The sequence below is a fragment of the Lipomyces doorenjongii genome (genome assembly GCF_038497915.1).
Source record: "Lipomyces doorenjongii strain NRRL Y-27504 unplaced genomic scaffold V1508scaffold_35, whole genome shotgun sequence".
In the NCBI taxonomy this organism is placed as follows: Eukaryota; Fungi; Ascomycota; class Lipomycetes; order Lipomycetales; family Lipomycetaceae; genus Lipomyces; species Lipomyces doorenjongii.
The window spans coordinates 149,819-162,397 of NW_027118102.1; the positions used below are offsets into that span (position 1 = coordinate 149,819).

General features: G+C 47.1%; 5 protein-coding genes across 5 annotated transcripts; 2 read left to right on the plus strand and 3 right to left on the minus strand.

The window, feature by feature from the left end:
• Positions 1-650: 650 nt before the first annotated feature.
• V1508DRAFT_420045 (uncharacterized protein) lies at positions 651-3,123 on the minus strand. Its single transcript, XM_066940689.1, has 3 exons — positions 2,973-3,123; positions 2,570-2,907; positions 651-2,501 (listed from the first exon to the last, which is right to left on the minus strand). Exons 2-3 carry the CDS (start codon positions 2,808-2,810, stop codon positions 907-909), a joined length of 1,836 nt encoding a protein of 611 aa, XP_066795018.1. The 5' UTR covers positions 2,811-2,907; positions 2,973-3,123; the 3' UTR covers positions 651-906.
• A 194-nt stretch (positions 3,124-3,317) lies between these two features.
• Positions 3,318-4,385, plus strand: V1508DRAFT_356502 (uncharacterized protein; the record flags this gene model as incomplete). The annotated part of the gene is made up of 3 exons (XM_066936994.1): positions 3,318-3,490; positions 3,543-3,775; positions 3,829-4,385. The coding sequence occupies 3 exons, from the start codon at positions 3,318-3,320 to the stop codon at positions 4,383-4,385; spliced, it is 963 nt and encodes a 320-aa protein (XP_066795019.1).
• A 642-nt stretch (positions 4,386-5,027) lies between these two features.
• V1508DRAFT_433412 (putative pantothenate transporter) lies at positions 5,028-6,847 on the plus strand (the record flags this gene model as incomplete). The annotated part of the gene is made up of 6 exons (XM_066941985.1): positions 5,028-5,246; positions 5,304-5,506; positions 5,566-5,822; positions 5,886-6,083; positions 6,143-6,497; positions 6,571-6,847. 6 exons carry the CDS (start codon positions 5,028-5,030, stop codon positions 6,845-6,847), a joined length of 1,509 nt encoding a protein of 502 aa, XP_066795020.1.
• A 1,272-nt stretch (positions 6,848-8,119) lies between these two features.
• Positions 8,120-10,769, minus strand: V1508DRAFT_173503 (uncharacterized protein). Its single transcript, XM_066936110.1, has 7 exons — positions 10,493-10,769; positions 10,332-10,438; positions 10,050-10,280; positions 9,559-9,993; positions 8,432-9,503; positions 8,270-8,375; positions 8,120-8,215 (listed from the first exon to the last, which is right to left on the minus strand). Exons 1-5 carry the CDS (start codon positions 10,550-10,552, stop codon positions 8,432-8,434), a joined length of 1,905 nt encoding a protein of 634 aa, XP_066795021.1. The 5' UTR covers positions 10,553-10,769; the 3' UTR covers positions 8,120-8,215; positions 8,270-8,375.
• Positions 10,770-11,314: 545 nt separating this feature from the next.
• V1508DRAFT_420061 (uncharacterized protein) lies at positions 11,315-12,428 on the minus strand. Its single transcript, XM_066940690.1, has 2 exons — positions 12,074-12,428; positions 11,315-12,023 (listed from the first exon to the last, which is right to left on the minus strand). The coding sequence occupies exons 1-2, from the start codon at positions 12,203-12,205 to the stop codon at positions 11,802-11,804; spliced, it is 354 nt and encodes a 117-aa protein (XP_066795022.1). The 5' UTR covers positions 12,206-12,428; the 3' UTR covers positions 11,315-11,801.
• Positions 12,429-12,579: the final 151 nt, after the last annotated feature.

Below are 12,579 nucleotides of genomic sequence, written 5' to 3' on the forward strand. Positions count from 1 at the left end.
GCTGGTAGCGGACGCAACTTATTTGGTCGGTCATTTCCGCTACATGTGAGCATGTACGCCAGTGCTAGAATAACCTCAGGGTTCAGGGTAATAGTCGCCCTATTTCATTAACATGTTCATCTACTTTTCAGACCATAGTTTGACTTATTTGATATTGCACTTCTTTGTATACGCGATAGTTTGCTGAGGATGAACAGGAGGTTAGATTTTGACCGTTTTCTAAATTTAATTAGAGAATATACGAATTATCCGCCTATTCGCCTACAGCCCTGACTGGTATGGGAAAATTGAGGATGTTGTCAATTTGGGGAATAGTTTGTCTAGATGTATTCTATAACTCTCTCTGTGAAGGATAAAGTCTAGAATCTGTCTGAGGCCTTCCCCATCATATTTGCTATGACAACACAGAATTATTGAGTCCCATCATACTCCTATAGAAGTAACATGCGGTTCGGGGGGGCTGAACCAAACATGAAAGAATTCTTCATCTTCTCCAATCGTTCTGGAATTCATCTGGTTCAGGCTCCGGGTTATCCGAGTGTAGATACTCGACCTTGGTAAACGGAATGCTATGACAGGGATGAGCGCAACAACTGCTCCGTTTGATCCGGGATGATAAATAGTCCTTCTCATATGACCAGATTATGTGGCATGCGACAACTGGTTTTATATAAACTAGTAAATATTTCTACATGAATTTTTTTGCAACACACCGATATCGCCAGGCCAATAAAATGCTCAATCAGCTTGCCGATCCATTCAAAGACATTTCTGATTACCCTCAGTTAAACGATTCATTTTCCCAGCGCAATATCAAGTTTAGTTCATAAATTAATCATATATGTCTGTCAAATATGTATACTACATATTCGGGGGGTCCAGCAAGGCAATTGTAACGAAAGCAACTTATTTCTCGCCCTCTGATTTGGTTTTCGGAATTTGCAGATACATCAATGGCGCATGCTGGGCATTCCCGTGCGTATCCGTTTCGCCAAAACTTGCACTGACAGTCGGTCGTTTGATTGTCGCCTTGTATGCTAGGGCAGGTTCCCACCACATACTGACGAGCACCTCCTCTAGCGGGATGCCGTATAAGTGCGATATAGTCTCGGCCGTCAAGACGTTTGATTCTTTGACTTGGTCGTAGATTTGTTGGTTAGGAAACATGATGTCAAATGTGAGCTCATATGGCCCTGCATTTTTGCTTCGAAGCACACTGGCTAGCGACGCAAGGTAGACAAATCCAGACGATGGAGATTGCCCTAGCAAATGTGTGCTCGGAAATTCTGGAAACGTGCCATTGTGTACTCCATCGGTAGTCTTTGTCTCAGTCTCCAAATGAGTCGTAGGAGATTTGCGACCAGGAGCGGCGTTTGTTCCAACGACACTATCAACCGTTATTGTGAAAAGAGAGGTTGGGTCTGAAACTGGCATAATATGGTAGATGCAAAATTCCGAATACGGTCCTAGCGGGATATCGAAAGGCGAGAAAGGCATAGCAAAGTTACCAGCCGTTGCGATCTGGTGAGGGTACGCGCCGTGTAGACACCAGATTCTAGCCATACTTGCGACATGTGTCGCCTGTTCTTGTGTCTCTGCCCATGCTTCTCCTACCACGCAAAGTTCTTTGGATGTGGGCTTTGGATCAGGTTCCAAAGACTTCATAATAGCGTTCTTGCCATAAACGTGTGTCTCAAATTTGAAAGGAAACGTTATGAAATCCTTGAGACGTCTTTTGCCGCGTTCAAGAAAGTCGTCTACTTGAGAGGCCAGAATCGGGTCACGGAACCCGCCAATGAATGCACTTCGATAGCCTCTGGCTCTCGCAGCTTCAAGCTTGATTGTATATTGGGTCTCTGGAGTAAATACGGATCCTCGAACACGAACAGTCCGCTGGTCGGGGAGCTCGTTGTAGGTAGCTTTGGTCAAGTTCAAAGCTCCACCAGGACCTAGCAAGACGTCCGGACGGCTCTTCTCATAGAGTGTGTGGGCAGCGACTGAATTCTTTGTGCATCTTGCCGCTTTGTCCAAAGGCCTTATGTCGAAGCTATCTCTCCTAACAATGGCCAATGCTTCCTTACTCTTTGGCTTTGCGCATAATGCACCACACTCCATGATCTTCCCCATGTGATAGGCAATCCCCAGATCACTGAAGCCTTTCCACATGCAGAACGCCGCGTAAGGTGACGGGTCGTATGATCTGCCACCAATAATAATATCGAAGTTAGGGTGCTCATTCATGGCTTTTAAGTATGGCTCTAGGCCCATCTGTGCGACGATTCGAGAGGCGTCGTCGATATCTTCGCGCTGCAGTTCTGGAACAGCAGGCGTACAAGGAGTCACTAAGCCATGCTCTAAGATTTCTCTGACTATATCCTTGTCTACTTCAGCATATATACGGACAATTTCCATAGACCGGTATCCTTCACGCTCGATGCATGCCTCAATGATGTTGAATAATAAATCAACGTGGGAATTAGCACCATCCCCACCTGCTGATCCTGTTAAGAGTCAACACAAGTCCACTACCAACGTATATATCAATACTGATGGAATGGGCTCTCCATACCAATAAGCAACGGCACCTTGTGAGAATGGCATGCTGCAACCAGGATACTCAGGTCACGCTCATACGACTGGCGCGAGACAGTTGTGGTACCTAGAGCGAGCTTTGATGGCCCACTGTCTGTTGAGCCACTGTCGAGAATGACTGCGTCGACGCCATCCTCGACTGCAGCCCAGAATAACGCTTCGCTGAAGCCGTATCCCAGCATGCCAATCGGCGTCAGGATTCTCAGATCGTCTGTCATCTTTGCAATCAATTGAAAGTGCGTGCGATTTATGCCTGACTGAAGGAAAGAGGCTTATTGTCCAAAATCAATGAATGACGCTTTATCAATTTAATTACTATGTGAGAGGTTTTAGAGTGCATAGCATACAGCAATCATGAACATCCATGGTTAATTATATACCTTCTATAGAAAGTGTTGTGAAGCATCTCAAGCAAACGCCGAGGCTCCCGAGGTCGGCTCGAAACCGAATGCGGCCCGATCGTCGACTTTTAGGTTTCTTCATTCTATGACCTCCAACTGCGAGAATGGATTGGATCTTGTGCAAATTAAATTGTTATTGACTCGCCAGTTGGCCTCGCCACGTTGAATTGGAAACTCTATTTGACCGACTTAGGAGCAGCTAGACATTGTCTGATTGGAACACATTTGTAGGGAAGCATTTGATGTATCCTCATTTGTATTGATATCTCTCCACTGCATCTCCTGATAATTTCCAATTTCAACCGCCAGATTAAGAATTGCATCATGTCCACTCGTCTCGCATTCGAAGCTCTTCCTTTGAAGGAAGACCACCCCCCTTATTCCGCATGGGGTTTGTACGGTGAACATGATGAGCTAGGGTCTCTGAACTTGTTAACACAGGAGACTGTGCTTGCCGCTAAGTCAGAGATTGAAACAGGAACTACCATCAGCCTGAAGTATGCATCAATATCCCCCTTCCGTCGTGAAATGCATTTTAACCCCTCTTAGCCTTCCGCTGAACGTTCCAATTGCACCAATGAACCCAGACAGGGGGGCTTTTAAGCATCGCTTTATTGTGAAGCCATTTTCAAACGACGACGAAGCGGTTATCAATACGCAGAGCTCCAGTCAATGGGATGGTCTGAGACACTTGCCGTATCAAGCAAGTAAGACGTTCTACGGCGGTTTCACTCAAGACGACATCAGCGGTCCCGCACCAACGACTCGCGGAGGAGTACATAGTTCGTGTGGAATGACCCGCTAAGAGTGTATGGCGGTAGCTGACTGATTATAGACCTCGCGCGAAAAGCAATAGCGGGCAGAGGGGTGCTCCTAGATTTTCGCTCTTGGGCAAACAAACACGGGATTCACTATGACGCCTTCAGCACGTATCGTATAACTCTGGACCAGCTGTTGAAGTGCGCAGAAGAGCAGGGCACTGAGTTTAGGGTTGGCGACATCCTTCTCATTCGGTCCGGTTGGGTCGAAGATTACTATCGTCGATCCCATGAGGAGAGGCTTGCCTTGGGGGGTAGAGCCGAGCGAACCTTTGCGGGTGTTGAAAACTCGCTTGAGATCGCCAAATGGCACTGGGAGACTAGATTTGCCGCTGTCGCTGGCGATACTAACGCTTATGAGGCCTGGCCTCCCGAGCGATCAAGCTCCTTGAAGCATGCTTTGCATGAAGTATTCTTATCCGGATGGGGTATGCCGATCGGGGAATTATGGAATATGGAAGAATTGGCCGCCGAGTGCAAGCGTAGACAGAAATGGTCATTCTTTTTGACCAGTCAACCTTTGGATATACCTGGTGGAGTTGCCAGCCCGTGCAATGCCATGGCAGTGTTTTAGAAGACGCACTAATGCAATGTGCCGATAGTGTTTTAGAAGACTACCTAGGTAGCTAGAGAATTTAGAAGACCCTTGTGCTCTCGAATGTTTTTCGTTCTACGTACGTAGTTACTTTATGTGCAGCAGAAAATTCAGGACACTGGCGAAGTGGAAACCTAGATATGTCATGACTCATAGGTCTGGCGATCGCGATCAAAGGAAGGAAGACCAAGGTCGTGTGACGTGTTCTGTACTGTATACCACTGACGCTGATCGAGAGAAGCTTCTCGGCCTCCGGCCGGCATTAGTTTGCCGTGACGTATCAAGAGTGCCAGCAGGTTTGGAACTCGATGCCTCGACATTTAGATATTTTGATCAGATAACTTTGAGGTGTCTAGGACGGACCGACTTCGCAAACACGCCGACTCGCTGCCGACTCGCTGCCGACTCGCTACCGAACACTCCGATCCCCGCATGGGCAGAGCAAGGGCTGCCAGGATGTCTACCCCGGAATCTAGATCTTAGTATCAATCAATGGGGGCCCCACATTGTCAAAATGCTATTAATACGAATAAGTAAACTGTTTCTAGTTTGGGTCTCTCTCAAAGATAGTTGAAGTTGAGTTGCTCATCAGAAAGAAGTTAGTCTCTCTTGACCGCAAACATGGATCATCCTAAAGAAAAGCCCGACGATGCAAGGATTGAGGATATCGAACGTGCAAGTAACACAAGAAGGATATCAGTATCCGAAAAGAATGGCCTTGGGATGCATGAAATGGCAGTCCTCACTGCTGAGGAAATCAAAGCCGAGAAACGATATGTCCTTAAGCTTGACCTTATCGTCTTACCGCTCATAGCGGTCATGTACTTTCTGGCTACACTAGTAAGTCGTTGCACATTCCCATAGCCGGCTTGACTGTATTTGCTGACTGTGTTCAAGGACCGTGGAGATATTAGCAATGCAGCCATTGCAGGAATGGATGCTGAATTACACATAACCCCCAAGAAGCTGAGCCAATGTGTTGCCTTCTTTTACATTGGATACATTGTCTGCCAAATTCCTGGTAATATTTTGATGCGAGCGATTGGCCCGAACATCCAGCTCGGCAGTGCAATGATCGGATGGGGACTGGCAACTACTGTGTAAGACTGTTGTTGCACATTGTTGGCGTGTCTAAAGCTAACCCGCTGTATTATTTTAGAATGTGCGAAGCTAAGAACTGGCAGGCGATCGCTGGCCTTCGGGTGCTGATTGGTGCCATTGAGGCATTCTTACAAGCCGGTCCATTATACCTGACGCTGTGGTATCGAAGAGAAGAACTGGCAACTCGGGGAGCCATCTTTTTCTCGATGATGGCGGTCGCAGGTAGTATGAATGGTTTGATCGCGTACGGTGTTGAGCATAATCTGAATGGCGTCCACGGTTGGGGAGCTTGGCGATGGATCTTTCTCATCGAAGGTGAGCGTGGGCATGTATCGAACTTACTACTATTGGACATCAAGTCTTATACCGGACTCATAGGAATTATGTCTGTGGGCATGGGCTTTGTTGTCTTGGCACTGCTTCCTGCCACACCCGAGACCGCCGGATGGGAATTTACAGAGAAAGAAAAGGAGATCGGTATGCGCAGGTCTAGAGAAGCCTTCAACACACCTCATGCCAAGATTCAGCCGAAACAGCTGATTGCTGTGATTACAGATCCCAAAGTGTGGTTTTATGGTATGAATCTGCGAGGAACGTTATATACCTAGGTAAATTTGGCTAACATGATGATGCAGCCTTTGTATATTCATGCATGAATATCAGCCTGGCGTGCTTCTCCAGCTTCTTGCCCATAATCATCCACCTGCTCGGATACTCGACACTGAAGACGCAACTACTGACAATCCCTGTCTATGTTGTGACTGGAGTATTCACCATTATTGTGTGCACCTGTTCAGACCGATTTCGAAAACGAGGCATCTTCCTGATCGGGTCATTTTTGCTGGCGGCGGTAGGTTGGTTGTTACTCATCGTCAGTGACTCCAGGAATCTATCTTTCGGCGGTACATTCTTGGTTGGAATGGGAACGTACCCGTCTGTAGTTCTGATCCAGAGTTGGATGAATTCCAATGTCATTGGATTTACGAAAAGGTATGAAACGTGATTCTGTCCCAGTGGTATATATATTATTTCCGTGTGAAAAATATGCTGACCCCAAGAACAGAGCAGGATCGCTGGCTTTTATTATGGTCTTCGGACAAAGTTTTGCGCTCCTCGGTGCGGAAATTTTTAATGATGCTCCGAAATATTACAGAGGTAAAGTGCTCTCGCTTGGTAGTTTGGTTGTTGGGGCTCTTGTTACGATTCTGTTCTTGTTCTACTTAAGACATGTGAATGATTGGAAGAGGCGGAATCAAGACAGTGAGGACGCATCTGAGAAGAGAGCTCTAGGTATGGAGGAGATATGCGATGACCACCCGGACTTCATGTTCTGGTACTAACCTCGCTGTCTTCGTCGTTGGCCTGATAGTAATTAGGTAGCTGTTTGAGATTGATTATATAGTTTCGGTATAGGCGCAAAATGCAAGCCAAAAAAAAATCAACTAGTAAATTGATGCTATGAAAATGGACGTTAGTTCGTATGTCCATAAAATGGACGTTAGTTCGTATGTCCAGTAGTACATGGAGACATACAAGGGTAAAATGGGGTCGAAATGCGACGAGAAATTCGACCTTTGTCACGTGGTTAACGTGACACTTGATAAGCTCCTCGATTTGGCGACCCTACGCCCGTTTCAGTGGACTGAAGTATCAAACGTCTAACGGTTGAAGAAGGTGGGATAAGTGAGGAGGCATGCAGATTGTGATAATTTATCCTTTTCCTTGCAGAACTGGTCGAACTCCGCCGAACGGTGACTCGCATGGCCTCAATCACTAAAACCTTGGAAAGGACAGGCCGTTGTAAGAATTAATGAATATATTCATGCCTGACAGACATTATTAGTTTAAAGGAGTTTTATTTACTCTGCAATCATAATACTAAAAGCATGCCCGTTCCGGCTCTCGCACGGCATTTAGATCTGCTCCACATATTCCATACATCCCTATTTTCTATTATTTCAAACTCCTTGACCATTCTTACAAGCAGATAAACCGCCTGTGTGATCACCTGCCGTCCAAAGATGAACTCGGAAGAGCTGTCAAGGAACTATGATGGTCGGCGTAAGCAAAAATATCTGTCGGGTGAAGAAACGAAACAAAGCTAATTAATCAACTAAGCTCAAAAGCACAACGGACCATCTTCTCAAACAGCGGCTGAAGATCCACTGTATAACTATCGCGAGGGAGCTTGGCCATCATCCTGTCTACATGCCTCTGAAAGCACTCCCATGTTGCTCAGCTCGGCGCGCTTGAAGAGAGGCTTCGCCAGGTTTCGTGAGTGTCTCAATGCAGTCCCGTCCTCGGAGAAGATACCTCGACCGAGAAAGAGCATCATAGCCTTGTTGTGGGTGGTGATCCTAGCTCAGCGCGGTAACGGTCTGGATGTTCTTTTATTCCATGGTATTGATTGAGCGCTCTCCAAAGGTTCGTTCTTCGAACGTCGCGCGATATCGGGAATAGTGGTCCTGGAACACGCGATTATATTGACGCCCCCCAGGCGGTCGAGGAAAAGATCGAATCCCCATGACAGACGATGCGGATACTTATTTGGTGGCTTGCACCCGACCCGACGCTCTTTCTGGTGTTGTTGCCATCAAACGAACAGGCAATGCACGAGGATGGCGCCAACGAGGGTAACGCAACCTTTGAAGAGGAAGCCAGGCAGTGTCATTGGTGTCGATAAAACAAATTCATTGCCATAGTGTGCACTGTGCGGAGATGATTTGAGCCAAGAGTTGATGACCTGCAAGCATCAATAATACCATCAGAGAAAGTCGTCGACCATGACAATTATATCATTGGCGTTGGAAAGGAGTACATAACATAATCTCAGCCTCACGGCTTGCAAAATAATCTCTTTGTCAACGTCTAACACTTGCATGTTACTAATGCAGTGGGGGGGACAAGGGTGCCTAGCAAGTTACCTAAGATAAATGATTTGGTCCCGAATTTGAATCCCACATGGGCCATAAAATATCGTCAAAGGCAGCACAGCGCTCACCGGGCATTTCTGGGAAGCCTATCATGGCGTCCACACTGATATTACTGTTTAACGAAACTCCTGACTGCTGCATTTCGGGCAGCTGCCTGCTATAAGTTGCGCCCCCGCTATCAAATCTCCGACGCGCGCTATGTATCAGATCCCATTCAATGCTCGCACCCATTCGAGATCTCGTAAGTAAGGTTGGTTGTTGTTGTTGCTGTTGTTCCGATTTTGATGAAGAAGGCCACTTTAATTTGACGATATATTCGATAATGTCGCAAACTCGGTTGTAGTGATCCCCCTCGGCAATCGAAAGAGACGAAAGTAGATTCCAAGCTCGACTTATCGCATTGTCCGCTTCTGTGTCATCAACGTTAAAATTCCATCTTTTCGTGAGTTGTAATAATACAAAAGTGGCCGAAATAATATTGGAAATTTCTGAAGAAGGCCAAAAGAGCGTTGAATTCGATTCTGCTGCTGCTGATGTGCTGGACAGTCCTAATAAATGTAGGTCATCATCAGGAGCCGTCAAATTGGTCGCCTCGGTTGGACATGAAATTTCAATCAGGCGCAGAGCTGCTACATAACACTTGGACAGATACGAAAAGAAAGATATCCGCGAAGTGCAAGTCGTCAAGCTCCTCCTCCTGTTTATGGCTCTGTCTTCCGTTCGACAGTCCACCGTGCTATCAGATCGGAGAAATGCATATGAATAAAGTCTAAGCTTGGTACCAAGAAGGCTCCGTTCCACCCCAGTCGTCCAGGTTGACTTGTGTCTCATTTCGAATTGCTCAATCTCCAAGTCAGTGGCTTGGATTACAGGTAGTGGGTCAGATGTGAGTCCGTCTGCAGTAGCGACATTTTGGCCTAGCAATTCCGCAAACGTGGCTTCCTTGTGTGCTAATTCCAATAGATGGCGGAATGTAGGATTGCAAAAGTCGTCATTGTTTAAAGCTTGCATAACTGCGTGGTCTGGCCTGATCGTGGCGGGAATACCGAGTCTGGCGCTAATGCTACATTGGGGTATTAGCAAATTGATCATATGATAAAACGATGGGGTAAGTGGACTTTTGATTTACTATGAAGCAAGCAAGCCATGTATTTCTCATCGACACGAGCAATTCGTGGTCAAAAGCTGCCCCCTGCACAAATTCATTGAGATGATCCGGTCGATGAAGGCCCAGATGCTGTGCTTTGTGTGTAGCTATCCCGCAGTATGTCCAGGAAGGGTCATCAGTGACCGCCCCGAAGGGCATTGGCCAGACGCACAGCAGTAAATACGCTTGCACGAGAGACAGCGAAGGGGTTTCTCTGATAACACTCTCCGTAGCCAGACGTCTGATCGGCCAGATGAGACTTTTCCGGAACTCCGTACATCCTTGGACGGATCTTGACGCGACGGCGACCACTGCCCAGAATAGTAGGCGACAGGAACCACATTCTTGCAGCACTCTTTCCTTTGGAGGCAAAAATTGAAATCTGGGATGGTAATATCGGTAATATCTACCACAAGTAAGCACGGTCGTCCAACACAGTAGAAGCTTTTGAACACAGCGTACACGTCTAAGATGTTAATAAATAGGTCCCTAGACACCATGGTCTGCTCTAAGATTTGAATGTCCGAGATTGGCGATGGGCTCGTATCAGTAGAAGACGGAGTGCGTGCATTCTGCTCCTCGTTCGCCACTGACGGTGTATCCACGGGGTCTATTACAGGATTCACGCTCGTCGATGACTCCCATAAATTACTTCGGAGCACGTGTACTTCTCGCTCCAGTTCATCTAGACGGCTATAACTGTCAACAAACGTCCCTGGTCGATGATGGGCGGTTGCGGCGTACTCTCTTCTTGCAGTCCTTTTGTAAGACGGATTAATGGAACAGTCACGGCCAGACTTGTGGCATCGCGAACACGGAGCTGGGAATCTGTCTCCCGAATCACATCGAAGCTAAGAGCATGAGTTTCTGTTTGCCGAGTCCTCCTTGATTCACACAATGCCTACCTTCATTTGTCGGCAGTGCACGCACGCCACTCCTTTGTGTCTCTTGGCTGGCGGGTTCATTGTGCAGATGGGGGTTCAGAAAAGAATGAATACTATATAATAAAAATCAATGTATTTTATTGAAGAGGGAGGCGAACAAGCGGGGAAGTCTGCAAGCCTTTTACTTGGGCCGCGCGATCCCGATGATGTAACTAGCAGCGTGGATGTCACAAAACCCCTTAAGTGTCCACCGGGATGGCACTCAAAGCGACAAGTGGCGTTGTCTACGGCAGAGGCCGAAGTACATGGCTCTGAGTGCGGCGGTGAAGGAGGCTCTTATAGATACCTCAGACAGTTGCTCCGGGAACTTGATTATCCGCAACTCGAGCCCGCGACTATTTTCGAAGATAATCAAGTTGCATATCTATGGCCGACGTTTCATGCCAGGTCAAAGCATATTGATATCAGATGTCATTTTGTTCGGGAGCGCCTAGAGTCAAAGGAAATCTCATTGGTCTATAAGCCAACAGAGGATATGCTCGCGGACGTATTCACTAAGGGTTTACCTAAGATACGTTTTGAACGTCTCAGAAGTGGTCTGCAAATGAGCCAGCGATGTGATTCACTGGAACTGCAGCCTGAGGGGGAAAGTTGGAGATCAGCTGTGTCAGGGTTCAGGGTTCTAAACCCTGAACCCAGTCTCCACTTCCAGGTTGTTGGACCTCGGTCGAGCTTCATTTGGTTGGTTGCTGAAGCCAATCTTCGCTTCTAGACCTCGGAGCCGAGCCGTCCTAGGTTCCAGGATGCTGAAGATCGGCCAGCCCCGCTTTCAGGTTTTCGGAGGTCCGAATCCGATTGATCTCCGCTATTAGGAGGCAGAATCGCCCTATCCTACGCTAGCTGGATTGCTTGTAACAATATATTTTAGAATATTATCTATGAGGGCCCGGACGGGGAGCGAGCATTTATTATTAACTCCTCCCTCGGCCCCGTCCGAGCCTCTACAACCAATAAACATTAACTGATTGCAAAACAAATAAGCAAAGCTTTTCATCCTCGGACGACGTGTCGACCTAGACTCGGTGGAGCCTTGGAGCTCGCCGAAGGCCGCAGGTACGAAACACTCAGGAGCGGTTCATGACATAGGCTTCAAATTCTGATCTGATCGTTAGCTGTGCCACGACCCCGCTCTTGAGCTCAGATCTGATGATTGGTCTGTTCTTAGGTAGCCGAATGTCGTAGTGTACATTCGTTAGTAGTGATAGGCGAGCGGGGGAGCTTGAGGAGTTGTTTGTTTGTTTCTCCTCATTTTGAGGTTGTTCATGTATATCTAGACTTGAATTGTCCGTGAGGGACCGGACAGTCCGACAGGAATTTGAACACTAAAATTCTCGTACGGAATGTACGGAGGCTGGGTCCCGTGAAACTCCGGGTAAAAGTCTCCTTGGTAAACAACAGTGCCCATGCTAGCATCCGGTGAAGCGCATATCCCATTTGGACACTGCTGGATGCCGATGACAACGGCTATTTCGTCGGAGGCGGTCAATGTATCCTATAAGAAATTGGTTCTGCGATTGTTTGAGACAATGGTCAAAAACCTACTGGACGTTGGACCTGGACAATCTGGCCTGACCCGGCCACTAGGTGGGCGCCTTTGTTCGGCAAACCAACGTCAACGGCCTGCGAATATGCAGCAGCGACGAAGAGACCAAGGGAGAACAGAAACTTGAGCATGTTGGACGAGATTTGTGTGAGGAAATGAATACAAACGGAGTATCTGGTATGTCAATGCAAATTGCAACGGCACCAGACTGCGAGTGGACTAGAATAAAATTGGGCTGGGACCAGAGTAAGACTCGTCGATCTGAACTAAAGGATGTATTTCCTGAATACAAGACTGTACTTGATGAGATCGGGGGGATGACCCCTCCTTATATACACGACCAGGAACTAAAACTTAATGAAGAAAACGAAGACCTGAGAATAGGTATAACTAAGAATAGGGAGAACTAATAGGGCTGGACACGAATACAATTTTCTCTATTCGCATTCGCATTCGCAATTCGCAGAATAAACTTTTATTCGCAACGAATAAAATGTCGGCTGCG